General features: G+C 46.8%; 1 protein-coding gene across 2 annotated transcripts in view; it reads right to left on the bottom strand.

The window, feature by feature from the left end:
* Positions 1–24515, bottom strand: part of LOC140424480 (proteasome activator complex subunit 4-like) — a 231193-nt gene that overhangs the window by 109583 nt on the left and 97095 nt on the right. For both annotated transcript variants that reach the window (XM_072507869.1, XM_072507870.1), the window contains 3 exons: positions 22414–22509; positions 19479–19534; positions 18257–18313 (listed from right to left, as the gene is read on the bottom strand). In XM_072507869.1, coding sequence (XP_072363970.1) covers positions 18257–18313; positions 19479–19534; positions 22414–22509 — 209 coding nt within the window. The remainder of the gene's footprint in view (positions 1–18256; positions 18314–19478; positions 19535–22413; positions 22510–24515) is intronic.

Below are 24515 nucleotides of genomic sequence, written 5' to 3'. Positions count from 1 at the left end.
TGACCCTTACCTACTGAATGCATAAACAGCATAAATGCCTGCATGAGTATTTTAAAGGATAGGTGACATTCATTAGTAACCTTGTTGAAAGGAAAAATTGAAATAAAAACTTTTTTGACAAAGACCATTGAGTATACCAGTAATTTTAAATTTGGTTTGATTAGGGCTTCAAAGAAACTCTAGAAAATGGTGTTAATAGTCTTTAAAAATTCTTTTTGAGTTTCACATGGAAGACTGCTACTTAAAGTTGATGATGGATTAAAGCAACGGATACCTTTTGCGAAGTTGAGCTAATTACGGGCTGCAGTGGTCCAGAAAATCGGAATAGGGAAGCCTACTGTTTTAAATTCACCTCACGATGATACTGGAATATAGATTCATCAATGATAGATTAAGATTGGGGATGCTGAAGAGGCAAGAACTAGAGGAACATGCATATCGTACAGTGTTACACAGGAGATTAGAGAGATAAGGAGAGGCAAGGCCATGGAAGGTTTTGAAAATAAGGATGAAGGTTTCAAAATTGAGTCATTGCTTAACTGGGAGCCATTATTGGTCAGCAAGTACAGAGGTGATGGGTGAAAATGACTTGGTGCAAATTAGGATAGACAACAATTTTGGAGGACCTCAAGCTTACGGATGACAGATCATGGGAGGCTGTCAAAGGATGCATTGGAATACTGAAGTCTAGAGTAAAAGGTAATCCTACGATAAGGCAATTCCAACACAATTGCCCTCATAATAGGGGACTGGTACCATAATTTCTGGGTATGTGCTATTGGTTGAATAGCTCCACCAGCAGCGAGATCACTGATGCAAAACTGAATTGACACAGTAATCTTCCACATTGAATAGTCTCATAGCCTCAGGTCAATGCGAAGGAAACTTTACTGATCATATACTGTTCCCTCAACTGATGAATAGGATGAAAAGTGTTTGCAAGGACTTCCGGTGGCGGCATTGAAAGAGTAAGTCGCATATTTGGTGGCTCCCACTCTGGTCGGACTTTTGGACCTTTTCCCTGTTTTTCTACCGGACTTGAATTGTAAAACGGATGCTAGAGGCAATTGTTTACTGAATTTCCACTTCGGTGCATGGAGAGAAGGACTAGAAGTGTTCGTAAGGGCAGAAACAAAAAGATAGAGAAGGCTTGGGCTGTAGCTGCAGCAGAAGACAGCGGAGGTTCGGACCTCTGGCTTGTCGACCTAGCAGTCTATGGAGCAGCTGATGCAAGTCACACAGGAAGGCTTTGTTATGCAGAAACGGGACTGCTTAGACCCGATAAAAGAGTTGATTGAGCGGTTGGAGCATAGATTGGACGCCCAGGATCGGGCGATCCAGAAGGTGGAGAAGGCGCTGGCTGAGCAGGAGGAACATCAGACTGCGGTGGAGCTGGAGGTGGCGATGCTGAGGGACCAGCAGAAGAAGCTCCTGGAGAAGGTGGAGGACCCAGAAAATAGGTCCCGCTGGCCGAACCTGAGAATCGTTGGGCTCCCGGAGGGGTCCGAAGGAACAGACGCTGGGGCATACATCGCAGACATGTTTGTGAAGCTGCTGGGGGATGGGGCATTCTCCCGGCTCTTGGAGGTGGATAGGGCTCACAGAGCACTCGCGAGGAAGCCGTGAATGGGAGACCTCCCCGAGGGCAATGGTGGTGAGACTCCACAGATTCAAGGATAAGGAGCGCATTCTACAGTGGGCCAAGCAGACCCGGAGCTGTAAATGGGACAATAGCATCCTGCGGGTTTACCAGGACCTGAGTGCAGAGGTGGCCAGGAGGAGAGCAGGCTTCAACCAGATCAGGTCGATCCTTTTTAAGAAAAAGGTGAAGTTTGGACTGTTATACCCAGCCCGTCTCTGGGTCATGCATGAGGATCAGCACTTCTACTTTGTGTCGCCTGAGGATGCATTGGACTTTGCGAAAAAGAAAGGGCTGGTGGTGGATTGAGAACTTTTGAACTTGGCTGCAACGTTCATGTTTTTGTTTTTTCTGTTTGTTCCTCTGTTTCTGTAAAACGTTTCCCGTTTTGCGTTTCATGGAAGATGTTTGTGGTGCCATTTGCATTGATTTGGAGCCAGTGGTAGAGCTGAGCGAGTTAAGGTTTTCATTTGCACTGTTGGGGGATGGAGGTGTGCTTCTTTTGATCTTGGTGTTTTTCTGTTGGGTAATTGTGTGGGGATTGTTTGATGTTGGAGTTTGTTTGTATGAGGGGGGGGGGGGAAGAGAACAACAGGTGGGAGGTTATCTGGCGCCGGGGACCACCAAGCCAGCTGGGTGAGCTAGCTCTCGGCAGCGCAGTGGGAGGGGTGCATATGTTTGGTTTAGTAAAGGGGTTGGGTTACAGGGTGTTGTTACAAGGGGGGGGTGAATGTTCTGCTGATGAGGGAGGGACTTGGGCTGAGGGACAGAGAGGAGGTTGGGGGCGGGGGCTGCCTGGGGATGGACCCGTGGAGGCGCGGAGTACGGGCTGGAGGCGGGCTTAAAAAAGGGGATGGCTGATCGGTGGGGGGGGCAATGAACCCCCCAACTAGGCTGATCACCTGGAACGTTTGAGGGTTAAATGGGCCGGTCAAAAGGGCACACGTGTTCGCGCATCTTAGGGGATTGAAGGCGGACGTGGTAATGTTGCTGGAGACGCACCTTAGAGTAACGGACCAGGTTAGACTGAGGAAAGGCTGGGTTAATTAGGTCTTTCACTCGGGACTAAATTCAAAGACTAGAGGGGTCGCGACCCTGATCAATAAGCGGGTGGTGTTTGAGGTGGATAGAATAGTCTCGGACGTGGGAGGTCGGTACATTATGGTCAGTGGGAAGCTAGAGGGGGTGCAGGTAGTATTAGTAAATATGTATGCACGAAATTGGGATGATGTGGAGTTTATAAAGAGGATGCTGGGGAAGATACCAGACCTGGACTCGCACAGGTTGGTCATGGGAGGGGACTTCAACACAGTTATGGACCCTGGCTTGGACCGGTCAAGCTCGAAAATGGGCAGGGTGCCAGCAATGGCAAAGGAACTAAGAGGGTTCATGGAGCTGATGGGGAGGTGGATCCATGGAGATTTGGGCAACTGAGGGTGAAGGAGTTCTCCTTCCACTCACATGTGCATTAAGTGTACTCCCGGATCGATTTCTTTATTTTGAGCAGGGCCTTGCAGACTGGGGTGGTGGACACGGGGTACTCAGCAATCACAATCTCAGACCATGCTCCGCACTGGGTTGACCTACAGGTTAGTAAAGACAGTAACCAGTGCCCGCACTGGAGGTTAGATGTGGGACTTTTGACGAATGAAGGGGTGTGCGAGCGGCTGAGGAAATGTATTCAGAGCTACCTGCAGGTCAATGACACAGGGAAAATTTCAGCAGCGGTGGTGTGGGAAGCACTGAAGACGGTGGTCAGGGGGTTGCTGATCTCGATCCGGGCCCATAGGGAGAAGGTGGACAGGGCAGAGATGAACCGACTGGTAAAGGAGATACTACAGATTGATAGGAGGTAGCGGAGACCCCAGAGGCAGGGCTTTTAAGGGAACGGCGGAGGTTACAGGCGGAGTTTAGCTTGCTGACCACAGGGAGGGCGGTGGAGCAGCTGAGAAAGGCGAGGGGGGCAATCTATGAACATGGAGAGAAGGCCAGCAGAATGCTCGCACAGCAGCTTAGGAAGAGTGAGGCAGCTAGGGAGATAGGGAAAGTAAAGGACAGAGATGGGAACCTGGTTGGTGATTCAGTAGGGGTGAATAAGGAGTTTAGGGATTTCTATAGCAGGCTGTATAGGCCGGAACCCCCTATGGGGCCGGAGAGGATGAGGCACTTCTTGGAGGGGCTGCATTTACCCAAAGGTGGATGGGAAGCGGGTAGAAGGGCTGGGAGCCCCAATTGGGCTGGAAGAGATAGTGGAAAGCTTGAAGGCCATGCAGGCAGGTAAGACCCCCGGTCTGTACGGGTACCCAGTGGAGTTTTATAAAAAGTTCTCGGGGATATTGGGGCCGGTGTTGTTGAGGATGTTCAATGAGGCAAGGGAAAGAGGGGTGTTGCCCCCGACGATGTCACAGGCAACGATTTCGCTGATTCTTAAGCAGGACAAGAACCCGGAGCTGTGTGGGTCCTACAGACCGATCTCCCTGTTGAATGTAGATACCAAGTTGCTGGCCAAAATCTTGTCCTCCAGGATCGAGGATTGTGTTCCGGATGTTATTGGGGAGGACCAGACGGGGTTTGTTAAGGGCAGGCAGTTGGCGGCCAATGTAAGAAGGCTGTTAAATGTGATGATGAAGGTAGGGAGGTGGAGGTCGTGATTGCAATGGATGCAGAAAAGGCTTTTGATCGGGTAGAATGGGACCATGTGGGAGATACTGGGACGGTTCGGAATTGGGCGGGGCTTTATTGACTGGGTCAGGTTACTGTATCAGGCTCCTGTGATAACTGTACGGACGAATAGGACAACATCAGACTATTTTAGACTGCACCGGGGGACGAGACAGGGATGCCATCTCTCCCCACTGTTGTTTGCGCTGGCTATAGAGCCGTTGGCAATTGCTCTGAGAGCCTCGAGGGACTGGAGAGGACTGGTCAGAGTGGAGTGGAGCACAGGGTTTCGCTCTATGCAGATGACCTGCTTCTGTAAGTTTTGGACCCAATAGAGGGGATGGAAGAAATCATGAGGACTCTAGGGGAATTTTGCTGGTTTTCGGGGAGCAAGCTTACCATGGGAAAGAGTGAGATGTTTGTGGTCCAGGCGAGGGGACAGGAGAGGCGACTGGGAGAGCTGCCGTTTAGGTTAGTAGAGGGAAGCTGTAGGTACCTAGGCATCCAAGTGGCGCGGGAATGGGACCGGCTGCATAAATTGAATCTGGTCCTGCTGGTGGACCAAATGAAAGACGATTTTCGGAGATGGGACGTGCTTCCGTTGTCTCTGGCTGGGAGGGTGCAAACGGTGAAGATGACGGTCCTCCCGAGATTCCTATTTGTATTTTAGTGTCTCCCCATCTTTATTCTGCGGTCCTTTTTTAAGCGGGTCAACAGAGTGATCATGGGTTTCGTCTGGGCGGGCAAGACCCCGCGAGTAAGGAAGGTAATGCTTGAGAGGAGTTGGGGAGAGGGCAGGCTGGCGCTGCCAAATTTTAGCAACTATTACTGGGCGGCTAATATAGCCATGATCAGGAAGTGGGTGGTGGGGGAGGGGTCGGCATGGGTGCGTATGGAGGAGGCTCCATGTAAGGGCACCAGTTTGGGGGCGTTAGCAACTGCGCCTCTGCAGTTCCCGCCGGCACGGTACTCCACCAGTCCAGTGGTGGTGGCGGCCCTGAGTGTTTGGGGCCAGTGGAGGCGGCATGTGGGAGCATCGGTCTGGGCCCCAATATGTGATAATCACCGGTTTGGCCCGGGGAGTATGGACGGGGGGTTCCGGTTATGGCGGAGAGCGGGGATTGAGAGGAAGGGGGTTATGTTCATAGAGGGGAGCTTTCCGAGTATGAGGGCGTTGAAAGGAGGAAAGGTTTGGGTTGGCGAGGGAAAACAAATTCAGGTATCTGCAGGTGCAGGACTTCCTTCGTATACAGGTGTCAACCTTCCCGCTCCTACTGCTAAGCGGGATTCAGGACAGGGTAGTTTCCAGAGGGTGGTAGGAGAAGGGAACGTCTCGGACATTTATAAGGAGCTTATGGTGTCGGAGGAGGCGCAGACTGAGGAGCTGAAGTGCAAGTGGGAGGAGGAGCTGGGAGGTGAGATAGAGGATGGTCTATGGGCGGACGCGTTGAGTAGAGTCAACACGTCAGCAACATGTGCCAGGCTCAGCCTGATTCAATTTAAGGTTGTTCACCGGGCTCACATGACAGTGGCCCAGATGAGCAGATTCTTTGGGGTGGAGGACAGGTGCGCAAAATGTGCGGGAGGACCGGGGAACCATGTCCACATGTTTTGGACATGTCCAAAGCTTAGGGGATTTTGGCAGGGGTTTGCAGACGTCATGTCCACGGTGCTAAAAACAAGGGTGGCGCTGAGTCCAGAGGTGGCGATTTTCGGGGTGTCAGAAGACCCGGGAATCCAGGAGGAGAAAGAGGCAGACGTTCTGGCCTTTGCTTCCCTGGTAGCCCAGAGATGGATACTATTAGCATGGAGGGACTCAAAGCCCCCGAAGTCGGAGACTTGGCTATCGGACATGGCTAGCTTTCGCTGTTTGGAGAAAATCAAGTTCACCTTGACAGGGTCACTGTTAGGGTTCACCCGGAGGTGGCAACCGTTTGTCGACTTCTTTGCGAGAAATTAATCGTCAGCAGACGGGGGAGGGGGGGGGCGGAGGAGTAGTTTAGATTAGAGTAGGGAGTCAATAAGGGTGGGACCTGTACGAGAGGTAATGGCTTTTGCACTATGTTTATGGTTTCATGTATATTGTTTATTTTGTTGTTGTTACTATACCAAAAATACCTCAATAAATGTTTATTAAAAAAAAAGAAAAGTGTTTGCAAAATGCCTTTCATTAGAAGTTCCTAGTCGACTTCCGGTAGTGACCATGGAATGAGTGGTCGCACATTTGGCGGCTCCCACTCGTGGCGGTTTTTTCGGACCTTTTCCCCGACGAACAAGTGGTGGGGCAGAATATAGGTGCAGGAGAGTGAGGATAAAAGACTTACCCTCTGGTAAGGTATTTTTGGTATAGTTACAACAACAAAATAAACAAAATACATTAAACCATAAACATAGGGCAAAAGCCATTTACCTCTCGTACAGGTCCCACCCTTATTAACTCCCTACTCTAATCTAAACTACTGGCGTATGGTGCTGAGGGCCGGAAGCAGTCGAAAAAGAGGGAATCAGTCGCTTGGATCTGGTGCGGCCCCTGTAGAGATGGCGGAGGGGCAGGGAGCGGTCCCTTCAGCTCAGTGGTAGACGGACCAGCTGGTGAGCTTCCTGAACAAGAGGTTCACCCAGCAACAGAAGGAGAGTCTGGAGGGCCAGGCCCGGGCTGTGGATTTGATCAAGGTGGTGGTCAACCGCGTTGAGACAAAGCTGGCGGGCCAGGGTCAGGCGATCCATACATGGAGGCGGCGGTAGGGGAACACGAGAATCAGTTTGCCTCAATGGCAGTGGAGATGGGGCTGATGCACGATCAGCAGAAGCGGCTTCAGGAGAAAGTCGGGGACCTAGAGAACTGGTCATGCAAGCAGAATATAAGGATCGTTGGCCTACCAGAGGGGAGTGAAGGAGCCAACGCTGTGCGTACATGGGGAGGATGTTGGCGAAGCTGCTCGGAGAGAGTGCGTTTGCACGGCTGTTGGAGGTGGATCGAGCGCACAGGGCACTAATGAGGAAGCCCCAGGGGAGCGAGCCGCTGAGGGCAATGGTGGTACGGCTGCACCAGTTCCTGGACAAGGAGCGAATTAGGAGGTGGGCCAGGCAGACGGGGCGCTGCACCTGGGAGGGCAGTGAAATTTGTGTGTACCAGGACATGGGTGCAGAGTTGGCCAAGAGGAGAGCGAGTTTCAACAAGGTCAAGGCAGCCCTCTACAAGAAGGGGGTGAGGTTTGGATATTGTACCCGGCACGTCTGTGGGTGACCTCCGCGGAGGAGGCGGTAGAATTTGTCAGAGACAATGGAGTGACAGGAGAAGATGGACTTTGAACTTTTGTGGCGATGTTGTTACGATGTTGCTGTTAATTTATGTTCAGGGCTATTTCTTTCTTTTTCGGCTTCAGGTTTTTTTTTGTCCTTTTGTCCTTTTCTTCGTTCGGGTTTGACAGAGTTGTTTTTGGTTTGTGTGCACTAATGTTCGAGCGGGGTGGGGGGATCAGCAGGGGTAGGATGCTGTGCACCATGGGCGGGGGGCCAGGCTAGGTCACAGAGGTGCAATGGAGGGATGGATGCAAGAGTGGGAGGATGGGGGCAGGGAATGCTGCTGGGGGCTCTGGGTGGGGGAGAAGTACTGCTGACAGGGATATGGGGAGGAGGATCGATGACGGTGAGCGCCCGAGGGTGGGCCTGGGAGGTGCGGGACATGGGCTGCAGGCTGGGCCAAGAGGGGCTTCCTGCGAACATGTCCATATGTTTTGGGTGTGTCCGAGGCTGAGGGGTTTCTAGCAGGGGTTTTCTGACGTCATGTCAGAGGTCTTACAAGTGAGGGTGGTTACGAGTCCAGAAGCTCGTAACCAGATATTCGGTGTGACGGAAGACCCGGTAGCCCAGGGGGTAAGAGAGGCCGATGTCCCGGCCTTTGCCTCCCAGGTGGCCTGGTGACGGATCTTATTAGGGTGGATGGACTCGGAAACCCCGAAGTCGGGGGTGTGGATTAGCAACATGGCGGGGTTTCTCAGGCTCGAAAAAATTAAATTTGCTTTCAGTGGTTCGTTGCAGGGGTTTGTTTGGAGGTGGCAGCTGTTCATTGACTTCTTTGAGAAAATTTAAGCTGTCAGCAGGGGTGAGGCGGGGAAGCATCGGAGAGACGAGTAAGAATAGGAGAACCAACGGAGAGGTGGTTGGGTAAGGTGGCATTGTTTGTGAAAGTCATGTTGGCTGGGTTTGTGCCCAAGGGTTTGTTGGTTATAGTGTTGTGTTTTTGTTGAAATTTGATGTTTAAAATTGTTAAAATTATAAATGTCTCAATTAAGTATTTTCTTAAAAAAAAGATGTCCGTAGTCTTCCTCGTCCCAAAGTTTCTAGCATCATAAATGTCAATGATCAGCCACTTTAGTTCAGTTGACAACCGTTGCTGGGTCAAAATCCTGGAACTCTCCACCTAACAGCACTTTGGGTGTTTCTACATCACATGGACTGCAGTGGTTCAAGAAGTACGTCACACCACCCCCTTCACATGCACAATTAGGGATGGGCAATGATTGCTGACCTAGCCAGCGAAGCCCACATCCCTTGAATGAACAAAACAAAAACAACATTGCAGTGGCTGGGTACAATGTTGTTGGCAGTGCCAATCCCTAGCTAAGCTAACCCACTGTACTCATGGCACCAGTACCTACCTAACAAAGTCTAAAATTGTGCAGATACATCCTGTCCACAAAAACAACAGACTCATTAATCTGCCCAATTTATGATCCATCACCATCAACATAATGGAAAATGCCATTGTGCCACCAAAGTGGCACCTACTCATTATTAATCTGCTCGCTGATTTCCAGTTTGGGCCCTGCCAGAAACGCACTGTTACCACTCTTGACACAGTATTTATCTAGACATGAAGAGAAGAGTTAAACGTAAAAGATGTAAGAGTAGCTGTCCTTGATATGGAGGCAAAAGGTATTCCATGTTGAACATCACTTGGAAAAAGTACCACCACTAACAAGAGGGGGGATTGCACTTCCAAAGTGATGGAGAAGCATTGAGGGTTTAACCAACTTGACATCATTCTCACCAATCTGCCCTTCATAAATGTGACTCAACATTGATAGGAATGGCCAAACCCCAGGTTCACACAGAGAACACTCTTCACTGCTGTGTGGCACTACAAATATGCTAAGATACACCAGGAACATATCTAACAGCTCAAAACTAGATATCCATGAGACAATGTGGGCCATCAGTAACAACAGAATTATATATCACCACAATTTATGATCAGGTGACACAATACATGTCTCACATCGTTATTACAATCAAGTCCAATGACCAACAACAGTTCAATAAGAAGTGTTGTGTAGCATGTCAGGAGCAACACCAGGGGCGAAATTCTCCCCCAACGGCGCGTTGTCCGCCGACTGGCGCCAAAAACGGTGCCAATCAGACGGGCATCGCGCCGGCCCAAAGGTGCGGAATGCTCCGCATCTTTGGGGGCCGAGCCCCAACATTGAGGGGCTAGGCCGACGCCGGAGGGATTTCCGCCCCGCCAGCTGGCGGAAATGGCGTTTGTTGCCCCGCCAGCTGGCGGAAATGGCGTTTGGTGCCCCGCCAGCTGGCGCGGAAATGCGGCGCATGCGCGGGAGCGTCAGCGGCCGCCGACAGTTTCCCGCACATGCGCAGTGGGGAGAGTCTCTTCCGCCTCCGCCATGGTGGAGGCCGTGGCGGAGGCAGAAGGGAAAGAGTGCCCCCACGGCACAGGCCCGCCCGCGGATTGGTGGGCCCCGATCGCGGGCCAGGCCACCGTGGGGGCACCCCCCGGGGTCAAATCGCCCCGCGCCCCCCCCCCCAGGACCCCAGAGCCCGCCCACGCCGCCTGGTCCCGCCGGTAAATACCAGCTTTGATTTACGCCGGCGGGACAGGCAATTTCTGGGCGGGACTTCGGCCCATCCGGGCCGGAGAATTGAGCGGGGGGGTCCCGCCAACCGGCGCGGCCCGATTCCCGCCCCCGCCCAATCTCCGGTACCGGAGACTTCGGCGGGGGCAGGATTCACGGCGGCCAACAGCCATTCTCCGACCCGGCGGGGGGTCGGAGAATGACGCCCCAGATGTACCTGAAAATGAGGTACCAACCTGGTGAAGGTACAATACAGGACTACATGCATACTAAAGAGATAGCAACATGATACAGAAAGAGCCGCGATATAGCTAATGTAATGGATCAGGAGGACGCCCTGCAATCCTGCCGTATAAGTAAGAATGGTGGTTGGTTCTCGGCCTTCTCCTGGAGTCTCCACCATTGCCAATATCAGTCTGCAGCTAATTTGAAAACTCCACGTGACAAAGAGCTGTGTATTGGACAGACAAATATCAGTTAGCAACATCAGCCCTGATTATAGTGAGTAAGGTTTTTGCTCCAGGCTTAATTTATGACAGTAGACCACAAAAAGCTGGGCAAATTCAATCACCTCACATACCATCAGCTGATCCCATTCATCAGCAGAATAATGGAGGAAGTCAGAGGTGTTATCAACGGGCACTTAAATCACCATAACCTGCTCACCTTGTTTTTAAAAAAAAAATGTTTATTAAGAAATTTTTGCATGATAGTCAATACAACCCAAAACAATCAAACACAAAAAAGGGCAAAACGTCACAATTGAAAAAAGGGAAAACAACACACAAGACCTAATTAACTTAAATATAAAAACTAACCTAAACCCTCTAACAACTGATGGTGACAAACTCCTTAAAAAAAAGTAAATGGTTGCCAACATAGATAGAACTGACCCCCTGATGATGAACTTGACCTTCTCCAAATTCAGAAAAGACATTAAGTCACCAAGCCAAGCAGAGGTACTGGGCGGAGTGGAAGACCTCCAACCAAGCAAGATTCGTCTCTGGGCTATCAATGAGGCAAAGGCAAGTACATCCACCTTCACCTCAGACTGTATCACCGGCAAACCCATAATAGGACCACCAGCGGAGACGGATCCAAATCTACTTGGAGTATCGCCGACATGGTGTTAAAGAATAAAGCCCAGAAGCCTGTAAGTAAGGTGCATGACCAGAACATATGCGTACGGTTAGCCGGCCCAAGAAAACAGCGCTCACACCTATCCTCAACACCAGGGAAGAACCCGATCATCATTGCCCTGGTTAAGTGCAACCTATGCAATACCTTAAACTGAATCGGGTTCAGCTGTGCACGCGAAAAAGTGGAGTTGACCTCATCATTAAGAATGGGACCCAATTCACCCTCACAACACTCAACGGAGCAGAATCCTTTGAAAAGATGTTACCATATATGTCTGAAATAGACCACCATCAGGCCTAGCCAAGACAGAATCTTCTTCATCAGGGAAAAGGGTGGCACCAAAGGAAGGGAAAACTTTACACTGGAAATACCTAAAAAGACTCCAATGGAGTATCTGGAATTTCTCAGCTAACTTCGTAAAACTAGCAAAGCTCCCCTCCACAAACGAGTCCCCAAACCACTCCAGGCCCTTCACCTTCCATGATGTAAATGTCGAGTCCAAACCAGAAGGAAGGAAGAGGTGATTATTGCAAATAGGGACTAGTGAAAACAGGGAAAAGAGCTTGAAATTCTGCTTACACTATTTCCAAATCCTATGGGAGGAGACCACCACTGGGTATGAGAAAAATCTAACAGGAGAAAAAGGCAACGGTGCAGTAATTGTTGCAAGAAGAAGAGATGTAGTGCAGGATGAGCTTCCAATTGTCTCCAAATTGACGCAGGAACGCTAAACCACAACAATATTTTTTGAATGTTAACTACAGTAATAAAACAATAAATTGGGGAGGGCCAAGCATCCCCCCAACTGTCTGTCCGTTTGGAGCACAACACCACAGATTCACGGAGTCTTGCCCGCACAAATAAAAGAGGATATCAGTTTGTTAACCTTGTTAAAAAAGGATTTAGGGAGGAAAGTGGAGAGACACTGAAAGAAAAATAAATACCTCAGGAGCATGTTCATTTTATTAGTCTGAACCTGATTCACCAAGGATAGGGGGAGATTCTTCCACTCTGCAAATCTGCTTTGATACTGTTAACCAGACTGGTGTCATTTGAATGATGAAGTCAGGCCCAGTTATGGGCCCCCTGGACTCCCACATAGCTGAACGTTGTCTTAGCAAGACAAAAAGGTAACATCCCCAGTGGGCTTGCCTCCTACGGGGGAGGGGGGTTTAAACCGTGAAACATTCACTCTTGACCAAGTTCAATTTGTACTCAGAGAAAAAGCCAAAGGTGTAAGCAACTTCATCTATATGGGGGGGCTCTAATGCAAGAACAAACAGGAGTGGGGGCAGTGGACAGCCTTCGTCGTGACCGTATTCAAAGGAAAATAATTAGAGTTCAAGACGTTCGTACGAACACTGGCATCAGACGAATCCAAGAAATGAATTTGTGCCCAAAACCAAACCTCCCAAGAATCTCAAATAAATACTCCCATTCCACTCTATCAAATGCCTTTTCAGCATCAAGAGATACTATCACCTCAGGTTCGGGCACTGAGGAGGGGAAAAGGACAACATTTAACAGGCAACATATATTGGCCGACAATTGTCGGCCCTTCACAAAGCCAGTTTGATGCCCCGAGATTGTATTTGACAGGCAAGGCTTCAACCAAAGCACCAGCACCTTAGATAGTAGCTGACACCCACGTTCAGAAGTGAAATAGGACGGTATGAACACACACTTTTCAGCGCTTGTCCCTCTTAAGAAGCACGTAAATAGAGGCTTGTGTGAGGGTCAGGGGCAATAACCCCCAGGATAGAGAATCAATTAAAGGCACAAGATGCTTTGCAAACTTCTTGTAGAATTCAATCGGAAAGCTATCCGGATCAGGGGCTTTGCCAGACTGCATCAACCCAATACATTTTAAAATTTCATCAGGGTGCAATGGGGATTCCAACTCACTGCTCCTATCCACCTCAGCTGCAGGGATGAGTAGGCTGTCCAGAAAGCCAGATATGACAGACCCATCAGCAGGAGGCTCCGATCTATAAAGATTGCAGTAAAAATATTTTAAAACCGTATTAACCTGAGATGAGGCAGAAAGGATGTTACCGCTTGAATTGATGATCTGTGTGATCTCCTGGGAGGCCACCTGCCATTTAAGCTGGTGAGCCAAAAGGTGACTGCCCTTTCCTGTTCTCATAAAACATGCCCCTTGATCATTGTAACTGACTTACCGCCCTGCCAGTCGACAACAGTTTGAATTGTGTTTGCAGTTTATTCCTACTTGACGGCGTAGGATCAAACGAGTACTGGTGATCCACCTCAAGAATGGAGTCCACCAGCCTCTGCTGCTCCAGTCTTGCTGCCCCCAACAAATGGGCTCTATAGGAGATAATTTCTCCCGAGGGCCTCCTTAAGAGTCTCCCACAACATGGAAGGTGAGATTGACTTGGATTTGTTACACTTTATGTAGTCCTCTAAGGCAGTGGACATACACTGCTAACAATGTTGTGTCTAATTTCCAGGGTGGATGTTGGTTTAGGCCAGACTCCAGCGATAAGTCAATAAGGTGCGGTGCATGATCTGAAGTAACAATCACGGAGTACTTAGCCACCACACTGAAAAGTGGAGAGACCTATCCAAAACAAAAAATCAATAAATATACCTGGTGAACATGTGAAAAAAATAAAAAGCCTTCATCGTTTGGGGCAGGAGGTGCACCCCCCCACCCCCCCCCACCCCCCCCAAACCCCCAAAGAAAACCTTCATCATGAAAGACAACAAAGCCCTGGCCATTGCTAATGGAGCAAGAGATTTAAACTTGGGTCCAAGACTCAATTCAGGTCCCCACCTAAAATAAGCTGATGAGAGTCTAAATTGGGGAGGGAGGCCAGCAGAGAATTAATAAAGTCTGTATCATCCCATTTGGGTGCGTAAATGTTAACCATGACAACCGAGATCTTCAACAAGGAACCACAGGCAATAACATATTGATCTTTGCAGTCGGCTATAATCTTGATGTGGAAAGCTGAATCCTTTTATTAATTGGAATTGCCGTACCCCCGGCCCTGCCATTGAAACCAGAATGGAAAACTTGTCCCACCCACCCGTTACGCAGCCTAGTTTGATCTCTGACCTGCAAATGGGTCTCTTGCTAAAATACTTCATCAGATGAGTTAATGCCCTTGATATTTTCACTGGGCCATTCAAACCCAGAACGTTCCAGGTGACCAAACGAATTGGAGGTCATCCACCCCGCCCACAATCTGGAGTCAGCCATTTCCACCAAGAGAGATTAACCAAGGGATTATTAAAAGGTAAAGCCAAAAGATCCCCCTAAGGTGGCTACCAAACCAAGTCAAAAGACTGCACAAAGAAAATTCAAGAGACACCGTCAGCAAACTACCCCACTCCACAACATCATCGCCATTGAATGCGACCACACCCAAGTACAAATACAAATAGGAGCATGGCAAACAAAAACTTACCCTCATACTAAAACTTACATTTAACAAACCCAAACAAAACAAGAACTCTAAGCTAAAAGCAATAACTGCAGATGCTGGAATCTGAAACAGAAACAAAATGCTGGACAATGACAGCATCTGTGGAGAGAAAAGGGAGCTAATGTTTCAAGTCTGGATGACTCTTTGTCAAAGCTAGAGAGAACTGGAAACAGGTCAGATTTATAACTGTTGTGGAGCAGTGTGCTGGATAGGGGGCCAGCGATAGGTGGAGGTTGACAAAGATGTCATGGACAGAAAGACAAAGGGAATATAAATGGAGGTGATTAATGCTAAGAATGGTGCGGATCGTGGCACATAAAGAGCCAGAATGTGCGAATAGCAGAACAAAGGTGAGCAGTGTGTCAAAGGGCAATGGCCCACGTGGGCTGGGGGAGGGGAACAATGGTGAGAGAAAAACAGGTCAATGGAGAAAATGAAAATAAATGGATGGAAATAAAAGTGGGGTGAAGGTAGAGGAGAGTCTGAAGTTGTTGAACTCAATGTTAAGTCCGAAAGGCTGTAATGTGCCTAAATAGAAGATGAAGTCCTGTTCCTCCAGTTTGTGCCGGGCTTCACTGAAACATTGTAGCAGGCCAAGGACAGACATGTGGACGTGAGAGCAGGACGGTGAGTTGAAATGACAAGCAACAGGAAGATCTGGGTCCCGCTTGCGGACAGACCAGAGGTGTTCTGCAAAGCAGTCACCAAGTCTGTGTTTAGTCTCTCCGATGTGAAGTTGACCACATTGGGAACAGCAAATGCAATTGACCAAAGTGAAGGAGATACACGTGAAGTGCTGCCTCACTTGAAGAGTGTGTTTAGGCAATGGGATGGTGAGCAGGGAGGAGGTAATGGGGCAGGTGTTACACAGTTTGTGATTGCATGGGAAGGTGCCATAGAAAGAGGGTGAGGTGTTGGGAGTGATGGAATGGACCAGGGTATCCCAGAGGGAACGGTCCCTGCAAAATGCTGACTGGGGGAGTGAAGGGAAAATGTGTTTGGTGTTGGAATCATGCTGGAGTTGGCGGAACTGGCGAAGGATGATTCTTTGAATGCGGAGACTGGTGGAGTGAAAAGCGAGGACAAGGGAGATCCTATCCTAGTTCTGGGTGGAAGAGGAGGGGGTGAGAGCAGAGGTATGGGAGATGGGTCAGATACGGTTAAGAGCCCTGCCGACCACAGTGGGTGGGAAACGACCATTAAGGAAGAATAAAGGCATGTCAGCAGCATCATTTTGGAAATCCAAGAACTCTAAGTTCATTATCTAAAAAAATAACTACTATAATGAGCTGCAGCAAACCCTCTCAAAACCGCTCCTGTTAATTAACTCCTTAGTTAGCAGGGAGAATCCCAGATGGAGAAAGAGAAAAATAGATATAAACAAAATACCAAAAACCCATTTAACTTGTGCAACAAAAGGAAGCTATACATTGATACAACAGAACCCCACATAGTGTAGAACCCCAATTCTAATCAGGAATTATAAGAACTCAACCCCAACAAGAAAAAATGAGAACATGAAACCCCAACAATGTAACAATACAAATTGCCCATCGCCAGAGCCGAAAACCCAATTACAACGTGCCCAAATTGTGTCTTTTAACAATAAGTGCCAGCTTCTCCCAGCACTTCGAAGAAGTAGCCTTTACCCTAAAAAGTTACTCTGAGACGAGCTGGCTATACGAACCTGAACCCATTTCCACTCTTATACAGGACGGCCTTGACTCCATTGATCACGGCCCTTTTCTTTGCTCACTCCACACCCATGTCCTGATAAAACCTGATGGTGTGGCCTTCCCATTTAAAATTGCGGTGTTCCTTTGCTCATTGCAAAACCCTCTCCTTTTGTTTAAATCTATGGAATCTGAATGGGTCTTCAGGATGAGGACTCAGCCGAAGCATGCGATGGGCTTTGTCCAATTATAATAATAATAATCTTTATTGTCACAAGTAGGCTGACATTAACACTGCAATAAAGCTACTGTGAAAAGCCCCTAGTCGCCACATCCCGGTGCCTGTTCAGGTACACACAGGGAGAAGTCAGAATGTCCAAATTACCTCACAGCACGTCTTTCGGGACTTGTGGGAGGAAACTGGAGCACCCAGAGGAACTCCATGCTGCAGATACGGAGAGAACGTGCAGGCTCCACACAGACAGTGACAATTCAGGCGGGGATGTGAATCCACTCTCACCCACCATTTTGCGGATCATGCCCAACAAGTATTCTGTGGGCACAGCAATCCAATCACTGTGGTCCGATACGGCCACCTCCATGTATCTGGCTTCCTGGACTTCAATGGTCTGATTAGCTTTCCCCAGAGCCGCTCGAATGAGGGCCAAGGCCTCGTCAATTGATTGTTTGAGGTCTTCCACCACAATTCGTCGGTACTTTTCAAATTCTTTCGCCAAGGTACAAGAAAAAACCTCAGCTGTTACTGGAGTGGACGGAGAACCAGAAACTGAGCCCGCATTTTACTTGCCGTTGAGCTCCAAGCGACCTCAGACTCGGTCAACAGGCTTCTGCTCCAAGCTTTCTATTCCCTGATTTTTGGGGGCATTTCATCATAAAAGACTCAATTTCCTATAACTATATGGGTTTCCAAAGAATAAACAATCCGTGGCACCAAGTAAAGGGGCAAAAAGTACAGTTCTCCAGCAGGAGCCGCTTCGTGCGCCTACATTATGCCATCAATGTCCCTGCTCATCCTTGGTTAAGTTTGGGTTCTGCCAGTACCACAAACTCAAGACTACATTAATACAGTTTTAATTCAAACATGCACACAAATCCTTAATTCCAGAGGTGAGGTAACTGTCCTCGACATCAAGTAGCATTTGATAAAATGTGGCACAAAGGAGATTTACTTACAACTGAAATTAAAGGGGACTGCTGTTATTGGGGTTGGCGGAGGTGGTTTAACTGATCAGTGGCTGGCACAAACAAAGATGTTTGTCACTGTTAAGGGACAATCATCGCAGGTCTCTGACATTGTTGCAGAGCTCTTCAGGGCAATATTCTAGGCCCATGTATCTTCCACTGCTTCATCAGTGAAATTCCCTCTATTGTGAGGATGAAGTGCACTGATCATTGTACAGTGTTCAGCTCTATTGGCAATTCCGCAGGCAATGAAGCAGTCCATTCCCACACTAGGCAAAATGTGGACAACATTCGGGCTAGGGATAAAATTATCAGATTTTTTCAGAAACAAATATGAATTACCTTTCCCAACATATTCAATTACTTCCCCAACCATTTCTAAAGCTCAGATTACACATCAGAAGGAGTGTGCAAGATATAGTAGCGAATGTTGGTACCCAAGGAAGGAGATAGGTGTTTAGCTACAATGGTGGGGATGGTAGTTGTTGGCTTTGGTGGCAGAGAGGGAATGGCTCCATTGTCTACAGCCTGTTATGAGAACATATTGAGAACTTGATCCTTTTGCTATGTTTTGTTAATTATCAGATGACCTTCAATGACAAACAAGATACTTACGTAGCAGTTTCCTTATAACTTGGGCAATTGCTTCCCTGTAGTTTTCTCTAGAAGGATCTGATAATCAGAAATTACAGTACAGAATCAGAGATGGATTTGGGGGTTACACCAACAACTCAATTGCACTTTTGTCCACAGATTTGAAAGCAGGTCGAAAGCAGACACAAAAAGCAGTCAGCGGGAATTATGATTTTTTTTTGTTGCTGGGATTTAATCCAAAACAAAAGCAGAAAATGAAATACACTTTATTTAGAACAGTCAGACTAAAGTTCAAGACAAATTACACTTGGCTCCTCATGCACACCTCCCAGCAAATGGGAAGAATCCCATCCTCTCAGCTAGGGAAGGTGTGTTTCACAAGAAGATGGGGGAGAAAAACTGTTTGCAAAAAAGGGGAAAATATTTTGTCATCTGGGTGCATGCAAACAGATTTCTAAAGTTTCCCTTGCTACAATATTTGGTTTCAGAGAATGGGTTCTAAACCCTCTACACTTATGATGCATACCTGATAATCAATGTCATATCACAGTGTATTCTTATATGTCTTTATACCCATCATGCACAAGTAACAAAGAATCCCTACAATGCAGAAGGAGGCCATTTGGTCAATCAAGTCTGCACTGACCCTGTGAAAGAGCACCCTACCTAGGCAAATTCCCCCACCCTATCCCTGTAGCCGAACCTAACCTTTTGGACACTAAGGGCCAATTTAGCATAACCAATCCACCTAACCTGCACACCTTTGGACTGTGGGAGGAAACCGGAGCACCCGGAGGAAACCCACACAGAAACGGGTAGAACCTATAAACTGCACACAGATAGCGAACCAAGGCTGAAATTGAACCCGGGTCCCTGGCGCTGTGATACAGCAATGCTAACCACTGTACCACCGTGCCGCCCATTAAGCAAAATGAGAAACAGAAATCTCATGCAGTTCAGTTTCACAATCAAGCAAAGATTTAAAAAAAAAAAAAGATTTTACGGTCAGCAGAATTTTCTTTTTTGACACATTCACAGGTGGATCATTTCCATCTCACCAACTCTGACATTAGAAACACAGAAGTACAATCTTACACCAGTATATATTTCTTAGAATGTTTAAGGGTTTCTAAATATGGAATTTACTATAAATAATTTATATTTGCAGTTAAACAAGTCAAAACTGGTGTGTGTGTATTTGAGCAACACAACTTGAATCAAAACTAATTATTTTATTACATACCATAATTAACACCAGTGCAGAGTTTGGTCTCTTCCAAAACCATCAACGTTGGAGCCCTGCGTAAAAATAATTATGTAATGCTTAAGAAGGTGCAGTGTCATGTTAAAATTGAACATTCAGTATAATAATGAATTTTATATACTAACATAGAAATGACCGACAATTCCACAGAAGTCAAAACAGAAAATGCAAAAATCAATCTTTACCACTGTTTGCTCATTACACACAAAGAGCCACCTAGTGACATTAAAAAGTATATTCAACATGATTCAAAAACTGTAGCATCTTGAATGCTGATTTTCCACATTTTCCATCCCTTCAATTCAAATTTACTTTTTAAGCAGTCATGTTCTAGCGTGGAATGCAGTATCACTCCAAATTAAACATGGCGTTGACACTTTAACAGAAACATTTCCCATCATACAAGAGACTGATAAACCAATAAATCAAAAACCGACGCAAGATTAACATTTTAAAGTAAATTTAATAACAAGACTAAGAAGGTACTGAAGCAAAATTTCTGATCCCGAGGGACAATAAAGAGAAGGGTGCAAGCTGAGGGATGTGGGAAATACCCTGACATCCATGCTAATTCTCTTACAAAGGACACTACCTCTTGTACTTTCATTCATATTGGTCCCATCTTCATGTGCAGAATACTGAAAATGTGGTACTTGTGGTTAGGGTAGCCTGAAAACAATGTTTGAGCATAGTTCTCTCAATTTTGTTTTGGAACTGTTATACAACAGTTTAGTGAACTGCAAATAAGATTTTGTTCAAAATATATCAAAAATTCCAAGATATTCAGTGATGAGTAAAAGATAAGGTGCTTTTAGCCACTCTCATTGGTGTTTCCTGCTTCTTCTATATGTCTTTAATACAACAGCAATAGAGGATTATTAGATTTTTGGCATTTGCTTATAAAAATGTTTATATTTGTTTATCATCTATGTACTGCCTAAAAGAATCAATCTTGGGAACAAGAATACGTCAATCACCAACTTCACTTGTCCGCCTTTGCTCAATACCCTGACCTCACAAACGTCTAGCGATCTCAATCTTTAAAACATTCACTGGCAGAACAGCCACTGGCTTTTGGGTGAAAAGTTCCAGATTACCACCATCTTCTGTGTAAAAGGTTCTTCCTAATAGTACGGAAAATGGTCTAGCTCTAGTTTTAAAATTTTAAAGGAATTATGTGCAATAACTGTAAGGACAAGAAGAATAGGAGTAGGCTATTCAATTAGATCATGGTTGGTCAATATATTAATTCTATCTACCCGCACTTGTGCCATAACCCTCAACATCATTGCATAACAAAGATTTATTAATCTCAGTTTTGAAATTTACAATTTACTTCGCCTCAATAGATTTTTTTTGGGGGGGGAAGGTGTGGGGCATGGAGGAGAGTTGTTTCATATTCCCATTACCATGTTAAATAGTGCTTCCTCAATAGCCTAGCACAAATTTTGAGATTATGTCCTCCTGTTTCCAACTATCTCACCAGGAGCTTGGGGGAGGGACTGTTCTAGGGTGCCTCCAATTACCAATATTGCACCTTCCAGTATTTTCTCTATGCTCATGAGCTTGTCCAAAAAAAGATTTTACAAAAATGGGAAAAAATATGGGAAATTATTTCCCTTGTGCTGAGTATTTTTGTTACATACAAACAACATGTGAAGAAGTGTACAAAATATTCTTAAAACAATCTCAAGAATCAATGATATTCAAAACTGGGTACTTCAATGAAATAATTGTCCAAATTATTCTGGGTACTCCACTTGAGGTGAATGCTAATTATCTAGATAATCTTGCACTATATAAAATTGTTTTAATATCTTCATGCCAACTCAAGGTATGCTATTGCAGCAATTGATTTTACAAGATTTTACATGGAAACATATTCAACCATCTTGGAAGTCAAAAAGAAAATACTCAGGTTTAGCACAATGAATATATCTATAGTCTGGTCTGGAGATAATAAGCTGTTTTAGCATTGTGGTTCTACAATTAGTCTCAGTATCCTGCTCCAGATTGAGGAAAATAAGCTGGGCTGCCAGTCTTGAATGATAGCTTTTATTGGTAGAGGGATTGAGTTTCGGAGCCATGAGGTCTTGTTGCAGCTGTACAAAACTCTGGTGCGGCCGCATTTGCAGTATTGCGTGCAATTCTGGTCGCTGCATTGTAGGAAGGATGTGGAAACATTGGAAAGGGTGCAGAGGAGATTTACCAGAATGTTGCCTGGTATGGAGGGAAGATCTTATGAGGGAAGGCTGAGGGACTTGAGGCTGTTTTCGTTAGAGAGAAGGTTAAGAGGTGACTTAATTGAGGCATACAAGATGATCAGAGGATTAGATAGGATGGACAGTGAGAGCCTTTTTCCTCGGATGGTGATGTCTAGCACGAGGGGACATAGCTTTAAATTGAGGGGAGATAGATATAGGACAGATGTCAGAGGTAGGTTCTTTACTCAGAGAGTAGTAAGGGCATGGAATGCCCTGCCTGCAACAGTAGTGGACTCGCCAACACCAAGGACATTCAAATGGTCATTGGATAGACATATGGACGATAAGGGAATAGTGCAGATGGGCTTTAGAGTGGTTTCACAGATGGGCGCAACATCGAGGGCCGAAGGGCCTGTACTGCACTGTAATGTTCTATGTTCTATATCCACCATGAATATACATAGACGGTAGATAATGTCATGGTTCACTCTGTGCCTTCAATAGCAAATAGCCTCCTGATATTAATATTTTTGTTCACACGTGAAAAAGGGTACATTTTCAGAAGGCAGCCAGCATTTGTGGAGCTATAATCCAGCATAAATCATGAACCATGAGAAAGAGATTAAAGGGAAAACATTGAAAGAACAAGCAATCAGATTTGAATACTTTTAAATGAAAGACAATTCAGGTTATGCACCAATTTCTCTTACAAGCCACGTATGGGGTCTCCTCCCAGGAAAGGCAACAGGCTCCCTGAGCCCATTAGGCAGTTCTGCACAATACACAGACTCTGGTGTACATCATCTCTGTCGGGGACAAAAAAAAAAACATCGTTTTAGAAGCATTCAAGTATTTCCCTTAAAAACACACTAGTTTGAAGCATAAACTAGCACAAATCTATTCTTAAGCAAGAAAATATGGTGTTCTTTTAATACTTTTTGTTTTCCCCCCCTCTCTCTTTAGTTGGAAACATTAGGAATTAAATCGTATTTGATCCAAGGAAGAAGCATACAAATTGGCCAAGAAAAACAAAGGTCTGAGGATTCAGCAAAGAAGGACTAAGGGATTGATTAAGAACGAGAAAATAGAATACAAAAGTAAGCTTGCAGGGAACATAAAAACTGACTGTAAAACTTTCTATCGGTATGTGAAGAGAAAAAGATTGGTGAAGACAAATGTATGTCCCTTACAGTCAGAAACAGGGGAATGTAAACTGGGGACAAAGAAATGGCTGAGCAACTAAACATATACTTTGGTTCCATCTTCACAAATGAGGACACAAATCAGATGCCAGAAATGTTGGGGAACGCAGGGCTTGAAGAGAGGGAGGAACTAAAGGAAATCAATATTAGTAGAGAAATGATGTTCGGGAAATTGATGGGATTGAAGACTGATAAATCCCCACGGCCTGATAATCTACATCCCAGAGTACTTAGTGGCTTCAGAAATAGCGGATGCATTGGTGGTCATCTTCCAGGATTCTATAGACTCTAAACAGATTGTGCAGATTGGAGGGTAGCTAATGTATCTCCACTATTTAAAAAGGTAGGTAGAGAGAAAACATGGAATTATAGACCAGTAAGCCAGACGTCGGTAGTGGGGAAAACTCTGGAATTCATTATCAAAGATTTTCTAGGTCAGCGCGGTGGTGCAGTGGTTAGCACTGCTGCCTCACAACGCCAAGGACCAGGTTCGATCCCAGCCAAGGTCACTGTCCGTGTGGAATTTGCACATTCTCCCAGCTTCGGCGTTGGATTCACCCCCACAACCCAAAGATGTGCATGGTAGGTGTATTGTCCAGGCTAAATTGCCCTTTAATTGGAAAAAAATAAGTGGGTACTCTAAATTTATTTTTTTTTAAATAAAGAAAAAAAACCAAAGATTTTATAGCAGAGCACTTGGAAAATAGTGGCAGGATCAGACAGAGTCAGCATGGATTTATGAAGGGGAAATCATGCTTGGAAAATCTACTGGAATTCTCTGAGGATGTATCGAGTAGATTTGATGAGTGGGAGCCAGTGGATGTGGTATATTGGAGGCGGGATTCTCCCGAATAGGCGTGTTGGCCCGATGCCAGTGTAAAAAACAGCGCAAACCACTCCGGCGTCGGGCCGACTGGAAGTTGCGGAATTCTCCATATTCCGGGGGCTAGGCCGGCGCCGGAGGGGCAAGGGACTGCGCAAGTTAGCGCACGCACAGAACCGCTGCGTGGTTCAGCGCATGCGCAGACCAGCCAGCGTATTCTGGTGCATGCGCAGGGGGGGCGTTTTCTCCGCGCCGGCCATGGCGGAGCCCTACAGGGGCCGGCGCAGAAAGGAGTGCCCCCACGGCACAGACCCGCCCGCAGACGGTGGGCCTGATTGCAGGCCAGGCCACCCCGGGTCGGGGCAAGGAGAATTGCTGGGGGGGGGGGGGGCGCTGCCAACGGCCCCCGACCGGCATGGCGTGATCCCCACCCCCACTCGAAAACCAGCGCCGGAGAATACGGCAGCTGGCGTCGGAGCCGGATTCACGCCGCTCCCCGGGGATTCTCCGACCCGGCCGGGGGTCGGAGAATCCCGCCCCTGGACTTTCAGAAGGCTTCGGACAAAGTTCCGCCTAATAGATTAGTGTGTAAAATTAACTGCATGGGATTACGGGTAGTATATTGAAAAGGATAGAAAACTGGTTGGCAGACAGGAAACAAAGAGTAGGAATTAATGGGTCTTTTTCAAATTAGGAGTGACTAGTGGGGTGCCACAGGGATCAGTGCCCCAGATATTCACAATATATATTAATGATTTAGATGAGGGAACAAAATGTAATATCCCCA

Source organism: Scyliorhinus torazame, chromosome 1 (assembly GCF_047496885.1).
Source record: "Scyliorhinus torazame isolate Kashiwa2021f chromosome 1, sScyTor2.1, whole genome shotgun sequence".
In the NCBI taxonomy this organism is placed as follows: domain Eukaryota; kingdom Metazoa; phylum Chordata; class Chondrichthyes; order Carcharhiniformes; family Scyliorhinidae; genus Scyliorhinus; species Scyliorhinus torazame.
The sequence above is the reverse complement of the archived record's forward strand: the minus strand, read 5'-3'. Positions and strand labels throughout refer to the sequence as shown.